The sequence below is a fragment of the Notolepis coatsorum genome (assembly GCF_963971535.1).
Source record: "Notolepis coatsorum genome assembly, chromosome: 11".
NCBI classification, from domain to species: domain Eukaryota; kingdom Metazoa; phylum Chordata; class Actinopteri; order Aulopiformes; family Paralepididae; genus Notolepis; species Notolepis coatsorum.
The window spans coordinates 33687484-33712648 of NC_140175.1; the positions used below are offsets into that span (position 1 = coordinate 33687484).

General features: G+C 46.5%; 1 protein-coding gene across 1 annotated transcript in view; it reads left to right on the forward strand.

Annotated features, from left to right (window-relative positions):
- Positions 1-23494, forward strand: part of brinp1 (bone morphogenetic protein/retinoic acid inducible neural-specific 1) — a gene marked incomplete at its 3' end in the record, with an annotated part of 247393 nt that extends 223899 nt beyond the window's left edge. The window contains 1 exon segment of the mRNA XM_084324024.1: positions 22354-23494. Coding sequence (XP_084180150.1) covers positions 22354-23494 — 1141 coding nt within the window.
- Positions 23495-25165: the final 1671 nt, after the last annotated feature.

Consider the following 25165-nt stretch of genomic DNA (forward strand, 5'->3'; position numbering starts at 1 on the left):
CTGTGCCTAAAGGCACTCTCTGAAAGAATTTCACTCAATGCACCGATCACTGACCAGGCTCACGCCCCTCTGCTTGGGCAAGGATGCTTCCCTATCCCTAGTTCTTATGCAGACCACACCCACAGCATATATCTCTCACCAGACTCAGTCAACAGGCCTCAATCAGAGTATCCGCAGCCTGGGTGACAGCACGTTCACCCTAAATGGTCCACATTCCATTTTTCAGCAAGGCAATACTGCCCATGATAAGGTGCCCATGGTGTGTTGTACTGCAGTGTGGCAGATCCCACTGACAGTCAACAGACCTTCCCCACCGGTTCCTCTTTAATTTTTCATTCTGGTCCTTCATGGGTGGTGACACAGGTTCACAACCAGCTTCCGGCACCAGGGACCAAAGTCTCTCTTACAACAAGTTCATAACCAGCCTACTTCAGCTAGAGGCTCAGCCACTATCAGACATGTACACAGTATGGCAGGAGAGATGCGGTATACCAGAATGGATAGACAAAATGCTGAGATGTGGACATGCAATGAGGGCTTCTCTCTCCACTCAGCGTGAGGAAGATATCCTGTCATCTCTAAAAGGTTTTTTTTTTTTTAAAGGGGCTATGCACTGCTATTCCTAGCACTATTTGGGCAACTTTACACAATTCCTGTGAGTCTATGTAACACATCTGTAATTTTTATTCCAAAAATAATCATTGTTTTATATTTCTAATCTTGTACTCAAAACCAGCATTTTTCAGCCTCATGAAATCAGGCTATTATTGACTTGGCTCCACCCATACTAGCAGAATGCTTTGAGTGACAGCCACCCACCAAATAGCTCCGCCCATCTCCCCGTCCTTCCCTCTCTTCCCTCTCAGGTGTTTTTATTTCGACACGCAAAACATATACCGATTTTACTAACTAACAGCATTAATAACAATCAACAATCATGGCTGTACATTATGTTTGGGATCCAGAGAGCGACCCACAGTATGATTCAGAAGAAGAAGAAGAAGTCGATTTGCAACAGCGAGGCTTACATTACATCGTTTCCGATTGGTAAGTTGATTGCACTGTTACTGTTAGTCTAATGGTTGTGTACTTCTGTCGCGGCCCGTCGAAAACACACACTAACGTTAGATTGTACTCACACCCCCCCCAAACAACAGCGATCGAGGCTTACAAATAGTTTACGATTGGTTAGTTGATTCCACCGTTAGTCTAACGGTTGCCGAAATAACGGTACTTACTTACTTGATCGATCAGCCAGCTTTTGCTTCGATAGCTTACTATAAGTAACGTTACCTTGCTTCAATAGTTTTCTATAACGTTACTTTATAAAGAGCAGCAGTTATATACAATAACGTTAGATTGTATTTATGATAACATATCTCACCCACCCCCCAAGGTTCCCTCCCACATACAAACAGTGAACGTAGCCAACAGTCAGTAAGTTAGCTGGCTAATTACGACATATCTACTTACTACTTGTGTCGGGTCGCGTATTGTCTACTTACTACTTGTGTCGGGTCGCGTATTGTCGGTACAACTCCTTTGTTTAGCACCAACATGGATACCACGCCAGCATCAAAAATACCTTGATTGGTAACGTCCTCGGTGGAAAAATGTGCAGTACAAACCCGAGTATTAGACGTTGCGACAGAACTTGGAGGGTCCCCAAAAACGAACTTGTTCCATTGTTGGCGAAGTTCGGCATCAACGGGAAAACCGTGCAAAGACGTATTAGTAGCTTTACAGCCAGGAACAGAACATGTTCTGCGGGGTTTGCTCATCGTGGAAGATAGGCGAGTGACGGCATTCCTGTTTCTAGGTTGTAGGTCTAGGTTGTAGGTAGCAAGAATGGGGGCGGGCATTAGCTCCAACCACAGAGCCAATCGCATCACCGTGCGCTATCCACAGCGCCCAGTGACGTGCTCAGGGACTTCAAATCAAAATGACCCGATTTACTAGAGGCACAGAGGGGTTGGGCTGTAACTGAGCAATTCGCCAATATGGTATTTAGGCCCAAAAACACATTGATACGAACTCCTATTACTATAATACAATGCTAGAGACTGAAAAATGACATTTATAATGCATGGGACCTTTAAACAAAAATGTTGTATTAACATTTATAGACAAACACTTACACCATACCTACAATGACATCAACAACACAACAGTACATCCACATGGGCCCCTTGAATTCGGCCGCGCTCAGCCTCCCAGACCTCCATGAGAGGGCCCCCCCTCCCGCCATCCACCCACAGAAACAGGGCTCCTCCACATCCCAGGGCCGTTTCACGCGTGGCCGAGTATTCAGCGACACGGGTACCCTGAATTTGATTGGGCCAGGCCCAGTAGAGGGGCGAGGGGTGGTACTCCCCCCCCACCGAGCCAAGCCCGCTACCTCCCATGCCACCCAGCACCCCACCCCACGGCCGATGACCCCACAACATCCAAGACCCCACTCTCCCAGGCCAAACCGCGGAAACGATGGTCCCCCTCCCCCGACACCCCCCCCCCCCTGAGTTAAGCCCATAGGAGCCCCCCATATCCCAGGCCGATGCGAGCGCCGCCGGGCCCCCGGCGACACGGGTCCCTTGAATCAATTGGGCCAGCCCAGTAGAGGAAAGGATAGGGGACTCCCCCCCACCGAGCCAAGCGCTCTATATCCCATGCCCCCGAGAGCCCCACCCCACGCCCACTGACCCCCCAACACACAGGACCCCGCCGGTCAAAGCCCAGCCACTCTGATCCCCCTGAGAGAAACCCCTCCCTCCTGCCCTCCTCCCCGAGAAACAGAACACCCCCATATCTTGGTCCACCATGCGCGGAGCCGAGCACCCAGAGCTCCCACCCGCCCCCGCCCGACCTCCAGGCCCCCAGCCCACGAGAACCCCAAGCCCAGGCCCACAGAAGGCCAAAGCACCACGCCTCAATGATCCCGCGACCCCCCGCGACCCCAAGCCCGGTGCCCCCCCGGCCCGGTGACCAGACCGCCCAGGCCACGGCGTCCGAGGGCCCCAGGAAACCCCACCCCCCTCACACCAATCGCACAACACGCAAGGCCCCCCCTCCCCCGGGTCGAACCGCCGGAACGATGGCCCCTCCGCCCGACACCCCCCCCCACTGAACCCAGCCTGCCCACCTCTGTACCTCCCATGTCACCGACATCATCGCATATATTTATGAAAAATGAAACTAACAACACAATAAGAATAAATGAAGTGAACATAAATGGTTATATGGTTAGCACTCTTTCCCCGATTGGCGGTTTGGGGGGGATCAGCCCTCCCACCGGAGAAGCCCCCCCCCCCCCCAGAGACGGAGATACCCCCCAAAGGAGATTCTCCAAGTCTCTCTTCATGTCCAACATTTTGAATTCTTGTCCTTCATATTTGTCCATGTGCACATTTAAAGCAACTGTTATTCTAACATAACTCAGAAGAAAATAATATAAAAGAGGACTAAAGACAATTGGCGCTTCCCAGGATTTTTTTTTAACCCCGTTTAACCCCTGTTGGAGAGGAGAGTGGTGTAGTGGTTAAACACTGTCGCCTCACAGAAAGAAGGTCCAGGGTTCGATTCCCGCTTGGGGACCAGGTTTCCATGATGCCAGTTACCCAGGTGGGTATCTCCCAGGCCTTTTTGTGTGGAGTTTGCATGTTCTCCCCGTGCTCGCAAGGGTTTCCCCCCCCCCCGATAAGATAAACCCAATGGAAAAATATGCACAACAACAAGATAGCTAACGCTGTGGCGTCCTTGACGAAGACAGACAGGAGCACTTGGATTGGTCCCCTGGCGCGGCTCACGTTGCGCCTGTCTGCTCCCGGCCGCCCTTGGGGGGGAAGGATGACGGGATGGCTTAATCGCAGAGACGAATCGCATACATGCATCGCATGCATGCCGATTAATGACCTCTGAGCAGGTCCTAAATTATTATTATTATTATAATTAAATTATTATATTATAGAGAGGAGAGGGCCCCTCCTATAACGACGTAGATATCCCCAATGGGGATTCTCCAATGTCCCTATTATTGTCCAACATTTTATTTGAATTTTTATCTTTCATATGTTAGTACATTTCCAGAGCTCCCGGTCCGGTCTCCGAATGTGATTCCCCATGTTCCCTGTCATCTTATTTGTGTGTCATGTGTGCTAGTGTCTACCGTTTAGTCTAGTACGTGTTATTTGTATTATATGTCCCGAATTAAGTCCCAATTTCCCCATCTAATGTGTTTACCCTGTCTGTATGTGGTATTGAAGCTTGGTCGGTGTGTATGACCTCAGTGCTCGAGTCCTGCTTGGTGTGTAAAACCTCGTTATTCAAGTTCTGGCTGGTCCGGTTGATCTCGGTGCTCGGATCTCGGTTGGTGTGTGTGGCCTCCGTGTTCGCATCTTGGCCGGCTCGGTGCCCGAGTCCTGGTTGGTCCGGTTGTATCCAGCGCCTCCCCGTCCCTCCCCTGGGGGCCGTCCGTTTCACCTCTCCCGAACCAGCTTGTATCACTTGCTGTGTCATATTCATCGTGTTAACTTCCATGTTAGCTTGCAGCTCCTTCTCCAGCCAGGCTTCGCTGCGGTCCAACACCACGTTAGCTTGTATCCCTTGCTGCGTCTTATTCATCGTGTTATCTTCCATGTTAGCTTGCAGCTCCTTCTCCAGCCAGGCCTCACTGCGGTCCAACGCCATGTTAGCTTGTATCCCTTGCTGCGTTGTATTCATCGTGTTAACTTCCATGTTAGCTTGCAGCTCCTTCTCCAGCCAGGCCTCGCTGCGGTCCAACGCCACATTAGCTTGTATCCCTTGCTGCGTCGTATTCACCATGTTAACTTCCATGTTAGCTTGCAGCTCCTTCTCCAGCCAGGCCTCGCTGCGGTCCAATGCCACGTTAGCTTGTATCCCTTGCTGCGTCGTATTCACCGTGTTAACTTCCATGTTAGCTTGCAGCTCCTTCTCCAGCCAGGCCTGCGTGCTAGCTTGGATAGCCCGTGTGTTATCTTGGATAGCTTGGTTAGCTAACTCGTTAGCCCGTGTGCGAGCCCGCATGTCCTGGGCGATCTGCATTCCAACTTGGATGTCGGCCTGTATGCTAGCTGCCCACTGCGTCATGCTAGTCTGAATCATCTCCAGCGCCACCATTTTTTACTTCTTCTGGGGTCGCTTTTCTCTCGCCTTTTCTCGTGTTCATCCCTCCTCCTCTCTTATATCCTTGAATTGTCATTTTTTATTTTGCTTTGAATTGTTTTTCTTCCTTTTCTTGATATTCACCGACCGGGAGATCTTTCACGTGGCTGCTCACCAGAACGTCGCAAAGCGTAAGTCCTCTAAAAGGGTTTCACCCCCACAGAAGTTCCACTGCTACGTCTGTAACGTGCCTGCTGGGCAGAATGATTGCAGCCCACTCAGTGGTCCACCTAGGTCTACTCCACTCTTATTCTGATAGCAGCAGACCGGGGATCAGCATGCTGATGCGACTTCTGCCAGCTCATAAATTGTTTTATACTTATAACAATATCGATAATTATAGATATCGAGTGATATGATATCGTTATCGATATCGTGATATCATTTTTGGCCATATCGCCCAGCCCTAACTGTGACAGACTCTGGGGTGTTATGAGCTGTCACCAGATTGGAATGAACAAAACACACATGGCACAAGGTAGAAGCAAGTTTAACAGCAGTTGTATTGCTGTTTAGGGGGAAAGGATATCATCAGCCAGTCCGTAATGCCTGAGAATTGTCTTGGTCCGTTAGCGGGGTTCAGTACACAAAGAGCGGTTCTCATACGGGCGGGCGCTGATCCGGGAGAAGAGACGTCAGGCAAGCAGGGGTCGATACAATGCGATACGATGCGGGTGCTCAGACGATTGGGGGTTATAGCACACAGCAAGGTCCTCCTTCCAAAAGCAGATAAACACAGCATTGGTCACACAGACAATAATTGTCCTCCTCTTCTCGCTCTCTCTCTTCTCTTACTCACGGCCTCTCTTTCCGTACAGGTTTCGCCTCAGCTACTCCAATGATTCTCTGTCTCTGTCCACATTTTCTATGCCTCTTTATTGGGCTTTGATTGCACTCACCTGTCCTGTGCATGTCTGACACAGGTCCGCTGCATTGGGGTTGACGCACTCTGTTCAGCTGGGAGTCTCCTCGGATCTCTTAATATGGGCATATGCCCCAGTACCTTGGCCAGGCTTCTATTACCACACCAGCCAGTCTGCCACACTACGTAGTCTATTGGGTGCCCCGTTTGAGCCTTTGAAGCAGCGTTATTCAGGCCAAACCTACCTTCATCCCTAAGAACTTCAGGAGCTCTTTCAGTTCTAGAGATATTATTCTTAAGGTATTCTAGCTTACCTTTCTAAACACCATTCACACTGCCATTGATGTTGAAAAGGGGTGGGAAATATTCTGTGAGATTTGAAAGTTGTTTGAAAGTTGCTAGCTATAAGTCATTTCACTTTTGTGAAAACCACTAGGTTGTATATTTTCACTAACATGACTGTATTAATCTACAAGCCATTAAATTCTTCAATTGGGAGCACCCAGGAGTTAATAATAAGCACACCCAGATCAACAAACAATTGTTGCCTGTCTCTTTTACATACATACAGTAAGAGTAAGAGAGTGCGCATGCACACATGAAAACAGTGGCGTGCCAAGACATTCCATCAATGTCTTGGCGGATCCTCATTCTTGTTTTTCTGATGATAAGTTAATTATGGTAGGTGATTTTAACCTGAATTGGCTTAACAGCTCATCTGACTACTGTACATTAAGGAGGTTGGTGGTTGCCTCAATTTAGCACAATAAATTACAGAACATACTATGCCAAATTTGAAAGAGATGTATCAGACATTTTAATGATCAAGCCTTTTTAAATTACATTTTCCTTAGTGACCTACAATATACAACTGAGATCCTTCATGTGCAATTAGAACTCAACGTTTTTATAAAAACCTTTATTTAAATTATTGGAATTATTATATAAAACTTAAAGACAGAGTAACACCCTGGTTCTCAAACCAGTTGTCAACGTTGTTGAAAGGAACAGTGCCTGGGCCCTGTTCCTCGTACCTGGCTAACTGAGTTAGCCGGATATTTTTCAGGATAACTTGACATAAGTCAGACCTTTCGGTTCCCCGAAGCATGTTTGTCTAAATCACTATGGCAACAGATGAAAAAGTTTGAACCTGCTCCAGCGCAGGGTTTAGTTCAGTTAGCTGGATAAACTGGCCACGCCCTCGCAAAAAAATGCCAGTTCCCTTCCTCACAGATCCCATTATACCATTCTGAATTATGTTTTTGTGCTTCGTTTTTCTAGAGGGGGCTTTTGAAATGTAAAATAATAGACCTAAAATGCTGATAATAAATCATATTCAGCCTATGGATTTACTTTGTCCTAAATAATGCACGTCATAGCTATACGGCACTCGCGAGTCGCGACACACACTATGTGGTTATTTTAATAATGGAGCATTGCCAATGTGAATCCCGCAGGGATATTTTTAATGAATGAAACCTATCCGGCGTTTGGCTCTGATTCGTTTCATATTCTCCGTTGTGGATGTATTTGCATAACGGAGTGCCCGGATTGTGTTTCATTCAAGCATAAATTGAAGCGTCTTTATGCAGGGATGCCCCGATCAATCCGCCAGCAATCGGTATCAGCCGATAATCAGTATAAATATGAGATTGGGGAATTCCGATAATGCTTCCTATTCGCCGATTGTGAAAACCGATCGATGACGCGCGCGAAAAACATAACAGAAACGCAACTCTCAGCAGAGTTGGAATGAGAGCATGAGAGATGCGAGTGTGTGTGTGTGTGTGTGTGTGTGTGTGTGTGTGTGTGTGTGTGTGTGTGTGTGAGTGCGAGCGTGAGAAGTGTGTGTGTGACTGTGTGTGCGAGCAAGCATGAGAATAAGTTACTTACTAATAAGTGTAGTAGACTCGAGACGACAGAGCCCCGCTACACCATAGATATATATATATATATATATATAACATTATTCGCTACACTGCCCCAGGTGAGTAGGGTGTATCTGCAGTGCAGGTCGCTGAGAGACAACCAGGCTGGTTGTGAAGACCCGCCCTACTCTGCCTCTGATTCGCAGACTGTGGGTGGGGGAATGTGATTGGACCAAAGCAGAGTCACACAGACAGTGGCTCCAGTCAGACATGCATTTCAGACTGAGACGCTGGTTGCATTAGAGAGAGCGGAGAATTTCGACTTGTTGTGTGTTGGCGCTGTCTCGCAGTCAGATAATACAGATAATACACATGAAAATGGTTAAAATGCATTGAATTAAGCTCAATTCGATTTCAAACGGCACATAGTCTTTTTTATTATGTATAGGTTACTAATAATTATTTAATAAAACAACGTGATCGGGGCATCCCTATCTTTATGCGTGGATTGTGGATGTGAATTACGACGAATCTGAATCTGTGGATTGTTGAATTGTATCACTGTCACTCACGCGTTATTGGGATATTGTAACTGTCTGAGGAGATGCACTGTTTGACGGATTTGATGACGTGGACGTGACTTGAGAAAAGTTAATGAGCAATTGCAAGCCTTTGACGTTTTGATGAATGAATTTGAGAAAATGCATTTATCTGTTCAAGCACTGTTATCTGATGATGAACAAGAGGGTGATGAACATGACTGGTGTCACTGGTATAAACCAGAGGTTAATCAATTCAATGCATGTATGGATGATGTCCGAAACAGATTCAAACCTGTTATAGCCTCCAAGCCTCTCTGACACATTATTTCGGGGGTCACACCTTGAAAACTTTGGGAACCATGTATTTATATAGTACATGATACCTAAGCCAGCAGGCACATTTAAAGAAATATAATCTGATTGATTTGGGTAATGAGGGACTTAAAATTCGCCTATAGATATGCATTTAACTTGTCAGCGAGGCTATTGAGCCGTACTGTATTGTACCCATTCTGCAATCTGTTAATAAAGTTTTCAATCAATCAATCAATCAATGCCGTTAGAAAATCAGGATTTCTGCGATCGACACCTGCTGTCTTTTCAGGTGAGGCGGCCGCGCGCAATTATCCTGCGTATCAAGTCTGGTTCGAATTAACAAGAGTGAATCAGCGTTCGAGGGAAAACCTGGTTTCAAACATTGGGTTAATTGAATCTGGCTAATGGGACTTTTGATCGACTTAGTTGAACCAGGTACAGGGCCCTGGTCTCAAGCTAAGTGCACCGGTGATCCTGCACATTGGCACATCATTCAGACAACTCAGAAACAAATGCACCTCAGCTGTGAGAAATGCCAAAACAAACTATTATTTTGACTTAATTACTAGCTCGTATTCAAACTCTGCAAGATTCTGGATAGTAGCTAACTCAAACAAAAACAAAACCATTAACACATGTTAAAGTAGATAACTGTGTGATTTGTCTTGCCTTTAACAGGCACTTCATCGAGGCTGGTAATTTATTTGATATAAACTATACAGGGCCCCCTCTTGTTGATGCTGTTACTGACTGTTACTGTCATTTCTCCTTTCAGCCCTTTTCACTTATTGATGTACTTGGTGCCTTGCTATGAGTGCCTTGCAATCTATTGATCCTAAGTGCTCTATTGGAGAGGACAATTTAGTAAATTTTCTTGTAAAACTGGCTGCCCCAGTTATTTCTAAACAGTTAACGTACATTTATATTATCATACTGGTCATCGCGTCTCGCTCTTTGCCATTATGAGATATCTCTTATCTCCTAGCACCTACTGTGCTCACGAACAAACAATTGCACTCACATGCACATGACCAGGCCACGCCCCCGGGTCCTACTATATGACACCGGACATGGTCACACTCTACCTTCCTCTTTTTTGTTTCCAACATGGACACTGCAGTGCACTCCGTTAGGCTTGGGCGGTATAATTTTTTTCATACCGTCATACCTTGCTGACTTAATACCCCGGTACATATACGGTATATGACGGTATGACTTTCATTTTCATCAGCGGGGGGGGGGGGGGGGGGGGGGGGCGGAGCTAACAATATACTCGTTATCACCATACATAGCACTTATATTGAATGTTAGCTCCCAGAACGATGGCCAGTTAGCCCGCACCAGCCCGGTATCAATGCTAGCTCACAGAACGATAGCCACGTAACCCTCTGCTGGCGCGTGCTGTGCACTACAATCAACTCTGTGTCAGTGTAATAGCAGTCTGTGACGTCACGGTATTGAGAATCATACCGGCGGGATCTCGAAATATCCTGGTATACCGTAATACCGCCATACCGCCCAAGCCTACACTCCGTGAACTAGTTGTTATGAAACGCAGGAAGAAATTACACAATGTTGGGTTTTCGCCGGAGGTTCACCAGCCCCTGGGATCTTCTTGGCACATCCTACCAGCGCATCGGGCCTGTCCTGGGGTTCCTCATCTCGTGACAGCGGACTGAGGGACATCGCGCGACGGTTGGCAGTCGAGCTACATTGCGCACAGGTAGGCCTGCGTTGTCAGGCATTGATACTAGCATGAGTAATACTGCTCGTTGTCCTGTGAGACAGCCGTGTGATGTATTGGCGCGAGGGGCAAGATATTTGGGAAAACATGGTCGTCATGTCTCTGTTTTGGGTGTTTTCCCAACTATTCTAGTGCGTGCGGCTAATGCTAATGCTACAATGCTGGGTCTCCGTTCTTTGTTCCCCGCCGAGGGCTGTCTTTACTAAAAGGTCTTCCCTCCTCTTAACCATTCATGCTGATGGTCAATCGGTGTCTAATGTTGGGGGTTTAGCGGGGGCTTCAGGGCTGTACACTGCGACGAGATGATCGCAAATTGCCCCTTAATTTGGCCCGTGCGAGTGGAAAATAATATTTGGGGGCAAGGTTGCGAGTAGTGATTTCAACCCTTCATTCGCATTTCACTCCTAAATTAATCGATACAAATTGGATAAAAAAAAATAGTAAAACATTAGCCTACAACCAGGGCTGTATAGTGCGACATAATGTTGCGGTTGTAATTTCATTAGACAGACCAGCGCGGACCTTTAATAACATGCAATTTAATTGACACGAGCAATGGGCTAACGTTAGCTGCTAACCAAGTTATCCATTAGGACTATGCTAAGCTAACTAGCTAGCGTTAGCTGCTAACCCTGGAAAATGCTCAAAGCGGACTCCACAACACTAGTTCCATTTGTGAGGAAAGGGGGTGGGTTATATTGACAACGCTTGACAACAGAAGTTTAAACATAACTTCATATTTATTGGTTATTCGTTTCTGTATATCATCCATTTTCCATCTCCGTGTGTTAAACTATTCCTGTTTACATTCGAGTGTGACGTCATCACCTACGGCAGCTTAGGCGATCAAAACGCGAACCTAGAACAAAACCCGAGGGGGGGGGGGGGGGGGCTGGCTCTCTCGTTCGTTCTTGCCCCCTCTCTCTCGCTCTCTCTCTACATTCAATGATTTAAAGTAGCCAAACGTTACAGTATAAATACTAACTGGATAGTTGATGATATAAACATTTAATTTCATTATCTGAAATATTCTAAAATCATTAAGTCTGTGGAAGCGGCTGAAGGTTCCCATGTCAGTACTGGGGGACCTCGTCTTCTGGGGAGGGTCTGGTGCCCTCACCTGCGGGGTCCCCGTGGGCAGCTGGCAAGACCATGCTGCCCGGTCTGCGCTACATTCAATGTGTTGGTATTGAAGGCAGTCCTTCTGGTCCTCAAACAGCTCGACCACCTTGTGGTGGGCAAGCATCTTTTGGTCAGGACGGACAACACGATGTCAGCATCGTATATTGTCAGACAGGGAGGAGTGCGCTCCCCCCGTCTGCACTGGGTGGCGGTCAGGCTCTGGCTATGGGCATTCTCCATCTGCTCTGCCTGAGGGCTCTCCACATCCCCAGCAGGGTGAATGTGGGTGCAGGTGTTATGTCGCGGGCGGTCCTCACCCTGACGAGTGGGGACTACGTCCAGACATAGTCGGGCAGGTCTGGGACCGATTCCGTGGCCGTCCGGGATTCTGTACGCTTTCCCCCCCTTACACCTGATAGCTCAGCTGTTGGGGCGGGTACGTTGGGAGCGCAGGATTTGGTCCTGGTCGCGCTGGGCCGGGGCTCAGCTGTGTGGTCCCCGGCCCTGATTCAGCTCTTGGTGGCCCCGCCGTGGCGTGTTCCGTGGTCACCGCGGGCCCTCTCTCAGGCACGCGGAACTCTGTTCTGCCTCCTGTTCTGGGGCAGCCTCTAGGCTTGGCTGCTGACAGTGTGAATCTGGTGGGGATGCGTCTTGACTATTCTGTGGTTAATGCTATCCGGTACGCGCGCGCTCCGTCCTCTACCGCGGCTTACACTGGGGAGTGGTGTATGGTCGAGTGTGGGGGCGGAACATTGTTCAGCCACCCTCTCGTGGAACATTCCTGCTTGGCGCTCTGCGTCTCAAGCCTGTGGAACGTTCTCTGTCTCCGAGTGGCACCTCCAACTGGTCCTGGGCCGGTTGTCGGAGGCCCCGTTTGAGCCTCTTGACCAGGCGCCATTGGATCTGCTGTCTTTGAAGGCTGCGTTCTTTTTGGCCATCACCTCCGCTAAACGTGTGGGTGAGCTGTGTGCTCTCTCGGTGCGGCCTGAGTGCCTGTCTATTTGGCCGATAGCGGTGCGACTCTGAGGCCTAATCCAGTCTTCGTGCCAAAGAATATCCGGAGTTCTTTCGCTCCAGGGATATTGTGGTTCAGGCGTTCGTCCGCCTCCTCATGCTAGTGAGTTGCACTGGGGGTTTACCAAAGAGCGAGACGCTCTGCCAGTATTCATATAACTAGGTTATAGGATAACCTTTCGTTTTAATCTCTCCATTGCCACAGGGTGTTTTGTTCTAGTTTGGAAATCTGCCAGGGTGATTCCCCTGCACAAAGGAGGTGATAGGGAACATTTTGACAACTATCATCCTATTTCCAGGCTGCTGTGCTTGGCAAAATTTATTGAGACTTTGGTAAACAATCTAAATGATTTCCTCAAATCACCACATCAATCAGTGGATTCAGAGCCAATCACAGCACAATTCCGGCCACCACAATGATTACTAATGACATAATTGAAAATACATTTGTCAAAAGCCTTTGATACAGTTGATCATCACCTGCTTTTAAAAAAGATTATCTAGTATTGGCTTGGATAGTGGTGCATGTGATTGGTTTCAGGATTCTTTTCTAGACATCAGTGTGTGAAATTGGGCCCTACTCAATCTGCAATCATAACCATAACTAAAGGTGTGCCCAAGGTTCAGTGTTGGGTCTGTACTGGGCTCTGTTAAGGAAGGACAGGACACTCTCACTGAAGAAACATTGCTTTATACTGAAAACTAGGGTAAGCCATTTTAAGTCTATTAGTGAATCTTAAAAGTGAGGAACCAGCTGACTTGATTAAAGGGGCGTGTTTAAAACGGCCATTTTGTTTAGTTAAGTGCCCCCATTAAGGGACTGTTTCCTGTTTACTAGTAGCATCTGATTTTCTGAGTGAGCCATTAAGAGCCTGCCCTGTTTAAAAGCAGAGGTCCACACTGTGGTGAAGTCACTCTGTACTGGGCTCTGTTAAGGAAGGACAGGACACTCTCACTGAAGAAACATTGCTTTATACTGAAAACTAGGGTAAGCCATTTTAAGTCTATTAGTGAATCTTAAAAGTGAGGAACCAGCTGACTTGATTAAAGGGGCGTGTTTAAAACGGCCATTTTGTTTTGTTAAGTGCCCCCATTAAGGGCCAGGTGTTAAGACAGCACTAATTAGTGATAGTGATTTAAAGGCTTGCTGGTGTAGCGTCAGCGAAGCGTCGAGAAACGAAGAGGGACAAAGAGGAGGAGTTATCCTGGAGTTAACCGCCGAGCGATCCACCGATCCACCCAGTGCTAAGTACACCATAATCCTATATTTCCCTCCCACACTGCTATTTCTCTACTTCCTCCCTGCCACTCTCGACAATACAATGTGTCTCATACCTATATCCACAATCTGCTCCTCCAGAACTGACTCTACCCATCCACGCCAGTTTGCTAGTAACCCGGCTAATCTCTCCTACCCTCCTACAGCCACTAATACACCTGTCACAGTACGGGGAGGCTTATGGAATTGTCAATCAGCAGTCAAGAAAGCTGACTTCATTACTGCCTACGCCCATAGTCTAAATCTGCAGCTCCTGGCTCTAACTGAGACCTGGATAACCCCCAATAACTCATCAACACCTGCAGCATTATCTACAAACTATAACTTCACTCACACACCTCGACCTTCCAGACGGGGTGGAGGCACTGCCCTCATGACATCTCCTTCATGGGCTACAAACGTAACACCACTCCCAGAACTGTCACTCTCCTCTCTCGAATATCATGCAGTATCTGTCTCTAATCCTTTCAATCTCACCATTGTTACACTCTACCGCCCTCCAGGTCCGCTCGATCACTTCACAGATGAGCTGGACATGCTTCTTAGCTCCTTACCGGAAGATGGTACCCCTCTCCTTCTACTGGGCGACTTCAACCTGCCTGACTCATCTCAGTCAGTCATAGTAGTCTCCCTCCTACAATCGTTTGACCTGACTCCCACTCCCATGCCTCCCACCCACAAAGCAGGCAACTCCTTGGATCTCATATTTTCCCGTAACTCCAGCATCATTAACACCACGGTAACTCCCCTACATGTATCTGACCATTCCTTCATATCCTTCTCACTAACTCTCATGCTTAACCGAAAGGTCTTCATCCCAACTCAAACAGTCTCACTCAGACGCAACCTGCCCTCCCTATCCCCCTCCACCCTCTCCTCTGACATACTATCCGCTCTACCTTTGAGTGACACCTTCTCTGCTCTCTCCACAGAGATGGCAACCTCCACCCTCCTTTCAGCCCTTGCAACCTCCTTCGACAAGCTCTGTCCCCTCGTTGAGAAACCTGCCCGCCGTTCCCCACCCAGTCCATGGCTGACAGATCCAGTGAGAGAACAAAGACAGGTCCTGAGAGCAGCTGAAAGGAAGTATAGAAAGTCACGCCTCACTGCTGACATCGACACATATCACAACCTCTTGTTAACATTCTCCAAAACCATCACTAATGCCAAAGCTTCTTTCTTCCACCATAGGATCGAGGCCTCTGCCAAGAATCTTCGCAAACTGCATGCTACCATGTCCTCCCTCCTCACTCCCCCCCCACCCCCCCCTCCCTCATCTTTCTCTGCCGAAGACTTTGCGATCTTCTTTGAGGAAAAAGTGGAGAACATCCGCAGCTCCTTCTCCCAACCCCCACCCATTCCAAATGCTGAATCGAGAACCTCATCCTTCACTCTGTCATCTTTCTCTCCCATTACAGAAGCAGAGACCCTGACACTGGTAACGTCAAACCGTCCGACTACTTGCCAGCTGGACCAGCTACCCTCCCCACTCCTCCAGACCATAGCACCAGACATCCTCCCATTCCTAACTGCAACCATCAACTCCTCACTCAACTCGGGGGTGGTCCCCACCTCCCTAAAACAAGCCAGAGTCACGCCGCTCATAAAAAAACCAACCCTGAACCCTACTGTCATAGGCAACTACCGTCCTGTCTCTCTTCTCTCCTTCCTTTCTAAAACACTTGAACGTGCTGTATCCAACCAACTTACTACTTATCTCTTACAGAATGACCTCCTAGACCCTAATCAGTCAGGCTTCAGGACTGGTCACTCCACAGAGACAGCCCTCATTGCGGTCACAGAGGCACTTCACTTAGCAAAAGCGAAAGGCCTCTCCTCTGTCCTGATTCTCCTAGATCTATCTGCAGCCTTCGACACAGTCAACCACCAGATCCTCCTTGCGGCCCTCGCAGGAATGGGAGTGGCTGGCTCTGCGCTGACATGGCTGTCATCATACCTCAATGACCGCTCCTACCAAGTGTCATGGAGAGGGACCCTGTCGGCCACCCGCCCCCTGCGGACGGGTGTCCCCCAGGGCTCGGTTTTAGGACCCCTTCTCTTCTCCCTCTACACTAAATCACTGGGTAACATTATCACGTCTCATGGCTTCTCCTACCATTGTTATGCCGACGATACTCAACTCTTCCTCTCCTTCCCTCCCTCAGATATCCACGTCTCTGTGCGGATCTCGGCCTGTCTGTCCGACATCTCAGCCTGGATGACGTCCAACCACCTCAAACTGAACCTAAGCAAAACAGAATTGCTCCACCTGCCGGCCAAATCCTCCCCCCTAACCGACCTTTCAATCACAGTCGAGAATGCAGCTGTGACTGCGTCCCCGACCGCCAAGAACCTTGGTGTTGTCCTCGACGACCAGTTGAACTTCTCTGCTCACATCGCAGCGACGACCAGAACCTGCCGATTCCTCCTGAGCAACGTCAGAAGGATACGCCCCTTCCTGACAAAAGAAGCCACCCAACTCCTCGTCCAATCAACAGTCATCTCCCGCCTCGACTACTGCAATGCACTGCTCGCTGGCCTCCCGGCCACTGCCACTAAGCCTCTTCAACTCATTCAGAACGCAGCGGCCCGCCTGATCTCAAACCTACCGAAGTCGGCCCATGTCACCCCACTTCTTAGGGACCTGCACTGGCTCCCCATTGCTGCACGAATCCGCTTCAAGGCCCTCGACCTAGCATACCGTGCGGCAAAAGGAACCGCTCCCGCCTACCTCCGGTCAATGGTCTCTAACTACACACCCTCAAGACCCCTACGCTCTGCATCTTCTGGCCGCCTCAGACCTACTCCTATCCAAGCTCCGGGAGGGTCATCAAAGAGAAGTCGCCTATTCTCAGTCCTTGCCCCACAATGGTGGAATGAACTACCCACCCCAGTTAGGACAGCCGAATCACGTCCAATCTTTCGCCGTCGACTAAAGACGCACTTCTTCAATCATTATCTGAATTAAAAAAAAAAAAAAAAAAAAAAAAAAAAAAAAAAATCTAACCCTAACTAACCGTACTGTCATGCACTTGTCCTAATAAACTAACCTACACTGTAGCACTCAACACTTTGATGAACATTGTTGCTCAGCTGATAGAGTTGTGCCCTTCCTGATGGCTTGTCGTACAGAACTTGTAAGTCGCTTTGGATAAAAGCGTCAGCTAAATGACTAAATGTAAAAAATGTAAATGTAAATGTCCTGTTTACTATTTATATTCAGGATAGTGTTTCTTCTTTGAATGTCATGCCCATGTGTATGTTGATGATACTATTGTGACACTGTTCAGTTGGCTTTCTTTTAATGTTGTTCAGGGAGATTTTATCAATCTTAAATTAGTCCTCAATGCTACAGTGTATGCTGTTCTCCATAGCCAGCAATGTTGATTATGATGAAGTACTGTACATATAACTACCATAAACGGTTCTAACATTGAGAGAGTTGACTGAGTTCTGATTCTGATTCTGAGTATAAATATGTTGGCTTGTGGCTTGATGAGAAGTTTTAATTGAAGTGCCATGCATATATTCTTGTTTCCAAGCTGCATCCGAAAATTGGCTTCCTGTACAGAACTAGATCTACTTTTTCTCCCCATTTTCTATTTTTTTGTACTGTCCAATTCTACCCTCCCCTGTCTCGAACGCTGTTGGCCATGCCTCCCACAAGCTGGCTGCAATGTGGACAAAGCCTTGCATCACGTGTCCCCTCCGGTACTGGAGGAGGCAGCCGTTGCATCTTTTCACCTGAACAGCGCAATCTCTCAGCGGCGAGGGTCTGCGTGGGAGGGACACGCCACCCTCGTCGCTTCCTGATTCTACTGCGCAGGCGCACCAACCGACCTGTAGGAGTTGCTGTCCACAACGTCCGATCCCCACCCACCAGCTTCCCACCCCCTAATACTGCCAATTGTATTAGTATTAACGACCAGCCAAGCTGGTAGCAACGCCGAGAGCTGGGCTCGAACCCAGCATCTCCTGCGTTGGTGGCGAGCGCCACCTAGCCGCTACAGAACTAGATATTTTAATTTAATTTAATTTAATTTGTATTTATTCGTACATGGAATTGTTACAGTCCAACAGTGTCTTCCGTACATATAGTTCACTGAATATGATCCACTACATTCCATTTCCGAAAGGAACAGGAAGAAGAAAACTCGTATTGTACCTGCCCCTACATACATACAGTACACTTATAGACTGTTCATAGCACAATGTTTACCAAACCAAACAAAATGTACATACTTATTTTGAAGAAATTAAAACATCAACACAATTAAATTAACATAGATAAATACATTTTGTGTATCTATCAGTTAAATTGCAGGTTCATTCATTTATACACATACACACACACACACACACACACACACACACACACACACACACACACACACACACACACACACACACACACACACACACACACACATTTATCTATATATTTATAGTACACTGTTTTATTATATCATGTATTATTCTATATTATACTTCTATATACTATACTATTATACTATCTAGTTGTATTATTTTTATTTTATTATACTATAACTAATTCCTACTATACTATATCATACTATAGTATAATATATTATACTAGACTATATTATATTGGTATACAGTATTATACAATATTATATAATATATACTGTTATTTGAATATGTTAGTATGTTAAACTGCTATACTATATTACTATATTATTATACTCCTACTAGCCTATAATGTAATGCTATGCTATATTATCCTGTTATGCTAAACTGCAATACTATACTAAACTGTGCTATACTGTCTATATACGTTTTCTTGGTACATCTTTTTGAAGTGAAATATATTAGTAGAACTCGATCTTTACATCATTCTGGGATCTAACTTTCTCGTGATTAGTAGAATGTGGATTGTTGAAGCTTTTTTCTTCTCAATTTTGGACGATGGTGATGTGATTTATAGTCATGCTGCGGCTTCAACTCTTAAACCGCTGGATTTTGTCTATCATTCTGCCCTTCGATTTATTACTGGTGACAGATATGTTACTCACCACTGTGTCCTTTATGAAAAGGTTGGATGGCCTTTTCTGATTTAAAGGCGTATTTGTAAAAGTATGATCTCAGATCTGAAATTGCTGATAAACTACTGTATGTCTTGTCTTGTAAGCTCGGTGTCCCTGTAAATGAGGGTAACCTCAGTGTCTTACGGGTTGAAATAAAAGTTTGGAATGATCACAGTACTGTACAGTACAGGCCTAATTACAATGAGCAAGATGTCAGTACTTTAAGAATGACAGTGGTTTACTAAGGGCTGTATTTCCTATGAGTTGTGTCGATGTGGGACAGCAGGGCAGTGTGTGTGTGTGTGTGTGTGTGTGTGTGTGTGTGTGTGTGTGTGTGTGTGTGTGTGTGTGTGTGTGTGTGTGTGTGTGTGTGTGTGTGTGTGTGTGTGTGTGTGTGTGTGTGTGTGTGTGTGTGTGTGTGTGTGTGTGTGTGTGTGTGTGTGTGTGTGTGTGTGTGTGTGTGTGTGTGTGTGTGTGTGTGTGTGTGTGTGTGTGTGTGTGTGTGTGCGTGCGTGCGTGCGTGCGTGTGTGTGTGTGTGTAGCGTTCTGCTTCCACTGCAGGCATAGTGTTTCAGCTTTCATGGTGACTGAACGAGAGGCATGGCTGCAAGTAGAAGTGTCCATGCCTTGTTGACAAAGCAGATGCACAGAGCGAAATATGGCATTATTTCTCTTACATAGTCGACAGTCATGAAAAGCCCACGGACACCACAATGCCTGTCTGTAAACGATGTTTTAAACCCACGCAGGCCAAGGGAGCCCACGTCAAACTTGGCGAAGCATCTCGCCCACAGATATGCCGACCTGCTCAATGAGTTCAAAGAGTGACAGGTTAGCGAATGTGATAACATAATTACTGTACATACCCTCAAGTAAAACGAGTGGGATTTATTTTGTGACAAGTGAACCCTAAACCTACCAGCTGTACAAACACCTACCTACTCTTACTGGCTACGCTGCTGGCCAGTATGACTACTACCATACAGTATTTATACCTGTACCTTGTATATTACTATTGCACTTTACTGTTACATTTGCACTCTGGTTGGATCCCAAACTTCTAATCTAATCTAATCTAATTTGAAGAACAATGTATGACACACACTCATATGAAACTAAGAAACTGAACAGGGCCACCATGGTATTTAATATCAATAGTTAATATCAAATTTAAATATTCCAGTATCGTGACAACACTACTGTCAGCTACCTGACCTCACCGTGCTCCCCACAGTCTAATTAGGTACTTACTTATCATCATTTTACACACAGGCTAGGTTTAACGGTAGCAAAACTAGTAAGTATGCAGATCCAGGTCACTTACCGTGAACATTTAGAGGTATGCATCTAAAGTATCACAAAGCTATTCATAATTAATCATAATGCAGCATTAAGTGTAGTTATTAACACGAATAAAATCTCTTATTGGCCAGTATTGATAACCAGGCTAAATTACAACACAAGGAAAAGAGAATCAACCACATGCTGGATCATTGATCCTATGGTGCTTTTATTAATTGCAACCTTTCAAACAAACAGGGTCTTTGCCAGACGTGCCAAGGCCAGGCCGTTAAAAATTAATGGTGTTTTTGCGCTGCGATAATGACTGAGACTTCCCATGCAGTGTGAGAGTCAGGGCTGCATATATATTGTATATTGTCCCATTATTCCGGGTTAGTGGGTGGACTCCTTGCTGCATTTATAAAGGCCCCTATACTGTATGTCACACAACCACACCTATTCACCTAACCTCACGGAATGAACAGTGAATGTTGATGCCGCTACTACGGTATAGTAGGTGCTGTGAGAAACATCGGTGACAACGAGATGACGTTCATTATGTGATTATAGCTGATGATCCTTTGACGCCAAAGCTCCCAACTGCAATCACCTCGAGGCAGCCATTTGCGTCGCTCCCCAGTCAGCGTTCGGTTTTATTCAACTGGGGACACGGAATAGCGCGAATGAAAGCAATTCATTACCAAGTGCAAGTGATTATGATGTATGCATGTGCCAACGGGTTTAAGCTTCACTACTCTAAAAGATGGTTTTCGCTTTTCTAAACCAAGGTGCCATTTCACCAACACATACGGTTGATGACTTATCTAAATGTGGTCTTCAATCAAACGAGGTAACGTAATTACACCCGGCGACATACTGTACGAGAGGCAGCCAGTATCTCTCGCCATTCCTCAACGATAGCTGGCCCTAATTAGGATCGTTCGTCATTCCTCCCCCTGCCGCGTCCGACAAACCAGGGCACGGAACAAACTGATCCCGGGTGTTAGAAAAACACGAGATTGCGAGGTAAATATAGGAATTTTTGCCGGACTCATGGCAGACCTGTACTGCACTGCGCCGCACGCCCACTCACATGCGTGTCATTAACACTCACTGTAGGGGCAAGTATGTAAAACGGCCTGGTTTAACTAGTAGATACGCTATGGTGAACATTGCAGTATGATCTCATGTAATATGAAGGGGAGCGTGATTAATAGTGACTGAGAAGTCGGGATTCAGAATTCAACCCCCTATACTCACAAAGGAAGTTCTAGGACTGACAGGCAGATGACAAGCAAGATGCCTGGCTATATTAGTAAGTGCCTCCCACTTGAGGGACATAAAGGGGACTCCTCCCCCTTTGAAGAGTATTCATTATCCTGTTCTCTGTCTAGACTGGAGCAAACAGCGGCAGGCTTCACCAGTGTCAGTGGAGTTTAAAGGGGAACTATCTTATAAATGGCCTTTTTCAGTGTTTAGCATTGTTTCCTAGCTATGTGGACTTATATTAATATGATCTATGTCTCTAATTCTCATATTGGCGCATTCTTCCAATTCTCCTCTCACAATATTCACCCTCACTGAACTGAGTCATCTGAAAATGTGATGATTTGTGATGTCAGAGAGACACCGCTGCATGATAATGTTCAGGCGGCGCAGTGGTTTAGGTGCCCAGGCTCAAAACGGCTTAAGATCTTGAGGTAGAAAAATGCTGTTTTTGAGGACTTCATTAGAAATACAAAACAATGAATTAAATTTTTTTTTAAATTACAGAGGTGTTCCATAAACTCACAGGAATTGTGTAAAAGTGCCCAAATAGTGAAAGAAATAGTAAAATAGTTCCCCTTTAACATTGGACTATGGGATTGTTAACCACTTATGGTTGTGTTTTATCCTTTTCCTCACTCTCTCTCTCTCTCTCTCTCTCTCTCTCTCTCTCTCTCTCTCTCTCTCTCTCTCTCTCTCTCTCTGTCTCTCTCTCTGTCTCTCTCTCTCTCTCTCTCTCTCTCTCTCTCTCTCTCTCTCTCTCTCTCTCTCTCTCTCTCTCTCTCTCTCTCTCTCTCTCTCTCTCTCTCTCTCTCTCTCTCTCTGTCCATGCCACAGGTCTGTCATGCAGTGGCTCAACAGGGTCCAGTCCTTCCTCTACTGCAATGAAAACGGTTTCTGGGGTACCTTCCTGGAGAGCCAGAGGACGTGCGTGTGCCACACGGGGGTCACCCTTTGCCAGCGGCCCATCCCTTGTGTCATCGGTGGCAACAACAGCTGTGCCATGTGCAGCCTGGCCAACATCTCCCAGTGTGGCTCCTGCAACAAGGGCTACAAGTTGTACCGCGGCCGCTGCGAGCCTCAGAACGTGGACTCGGAGCGCAGCGAGCAGTTCATCAGCTTCGAGACGGACCTGGACTTCCAGGACCTGGAGCTCAAGTACCTCCTGCAGAAGATGGACTCGCGCCTCTACATCCACACCACCTTCATCAGCAACGAGATCCGCCTGGAGACCTTCTTCGACCCGCGGTGGCGGAAGCGCATGTCCCTGACCCTGAAGAGCAACAAGAACCGGATGGACTACCTCCACATGATCATCGGCCTCTCCATGAAGATCTGCCAGATGCGGAACAGCAGCATCGACCCCATGTTCTTTGTTTACGTCAACCCCTTCAGCGGCAGCCACTCAGAGGGCTGGAGCATGCCCTTTGGCGAGCACGGCTACCCCCGCTGGGAGAAGGTCCGCCTGCAGAACTCCCAGTGTTATAACTGGACCCTGCTGCTGGGGAACCGGTGGAAGACCTTCTTTGAGACGGTGCACATCTACCTGCGCAGCCGCGCCAAGATCCCGACCGGCCTGCGCAACGACACGGGCCAGGGTCCCGTGGACCTCTCGGACCCCAACAAGCGCCAGATCTACATCAAGATCTCCGACATCCAAGTGTTCGGCTACAGCCTGCGCTTCAACGCCGACCTGCTCCGCAGCGCCGTGCAGCAGGTGAACCAGTCGTACACCCAGGGGACTCAGTTCTACTCCTCCTCCTCTGTCATGCTCTTGCTGCTAGACATAAGGGATAGGATTAACCGCCTGGCCCCTCCGGTCGCACCTGGGAAGCCCCAGCTGGACCTGTTCTCTTGTATGCTGAAGCACAGGCTCAAGCTCAACAACAGCGAGATGATTCGGGTGAACCATGCCTTGGACATGTACAACACAGAGATACTGAAACAATCAGATCACCTGACTACCAAACTCTGCTGAGAATGCAGTACCATTAACAAAAAAAGAAGAGTAAAGTGAACAGAGACACCCTACAAAGAGAACTGTTTGGGGATATTAATTTTAAGTTGGTTTTCCCTTTCTTTGTTTGTTTTTAATTTTGGACCTTCTTTTTTTGTTCTGCCTTTTGATGTAATATTAACAAATTTGTAAGTGTAATTGTTAAAGAGAAAAATGGAAAAAAGGCAATGATGAAAAGCCTTTCAGTTGGATGAAGAAGATCAATGGAAACCACTTTAAAAGACTGTACCATACTCGTCCCAGCATGTCTGTTATTTCCTAAAAGGTTCAAAGAAGATAAAAAAGAAAAAAGAAAAAAAAGAAAATATTAAATCCATCTTCTGGTGACAAAGAGGCCTTGATTTTACTCTGAGGGAACAAAGGTTATATCTGAAACTGCCATTCTTTACTGAGTAAAACATTTTTAAAGATACAGTATATAAAGCGACTTAAGGGCAGACCAGATACCATCCTTTTATTTCAGCTGAGGAGCGAAGTATTTCAGAACCTGACGGACAAGTTTAATATGAAAAAAATAAAATAAAAAGTTTATACATTTTAAGGGTTAAAATTTGCCTAGTGAGCAAAGTACTCGACGCATTAGCTCTAGACTCTTTATTACAGTTTCACGTCTACAATGAATCTGCATCGCTCTCTGTGAGACATGAGGCACATTGTTGCTGTTACTGACAGATAAAAGGCACACAGCAGGACAGCCGTGGACGAGTCACGTCAGATAACAAAAGCCAGCTGTTTATATATATGTATACCTTTTTTTTTCTTTTTTTTTTTGCTTGACGCTTCTTGCTGTTCGTTAATTGAATTTTTTTTTAGAGTAAGTGACTCACAGTCTAAAAAAAAAGCTGAATCCTTTTGCATTTGGAGGCGCTTTTCTTCCCACGTGTGTTGAAATTTGAGCCGTGTTTCTCTCGACGCGAGGTCGGTTCCTCTCCCGATGCCCCCCGAGTGCAATATCGTGGTCTGAAGATGAACAATCAATGCTATTTCGTACAGCTTTGCAAAACGTACACGTTGTGACTGCTGATTTGTGGAGCTTTTTCGGCACCAAGAGCAAAAACGTCCATCATTCACCTGCATCCGCGACGAGACAACTTAAAAGCCATACATTTCCCTGAGGTACACATCAGATATCAAGCCCCACCCTCCCCATCAAGCCCCGCCCTCCCCTGCCATTCAGTACTTTTCTTTTTATTGTTGTTCCCCCCTCTCCCTCCCAACATGAACATTTTTCCATTCTTGTTTTATCGTCTTCTTCTCTCAGTCAATTTCGTATAGAAGATAGCACAGCAGTGGACAGGGAGAGGCAGAGAGTGACGGTATATCAGATAGGAATGGTGTTGTAAAGCCATTTGGATTTCTGTGTACAAGAGATAATCCGTATGGGATGAAAAATGGTTATATTAAAGATTAAAATACTTTCTTATTCGTTGTTGTTGTTGTCACCAATGTTAATCTGTAGAGCTCTCTTTCTTTTTAATACATTTCAAAAAAAATTATTTTACCATATGTCATTTTCATTTATTTTAATGCCATGTTGGATTTTCTTTTACCCAATACCATGGAATTGGGATTTAGACCTGTTTTTCCATTTGGCTGGAAACCACTGACACGCCCCTTTATGTTTTATATCTA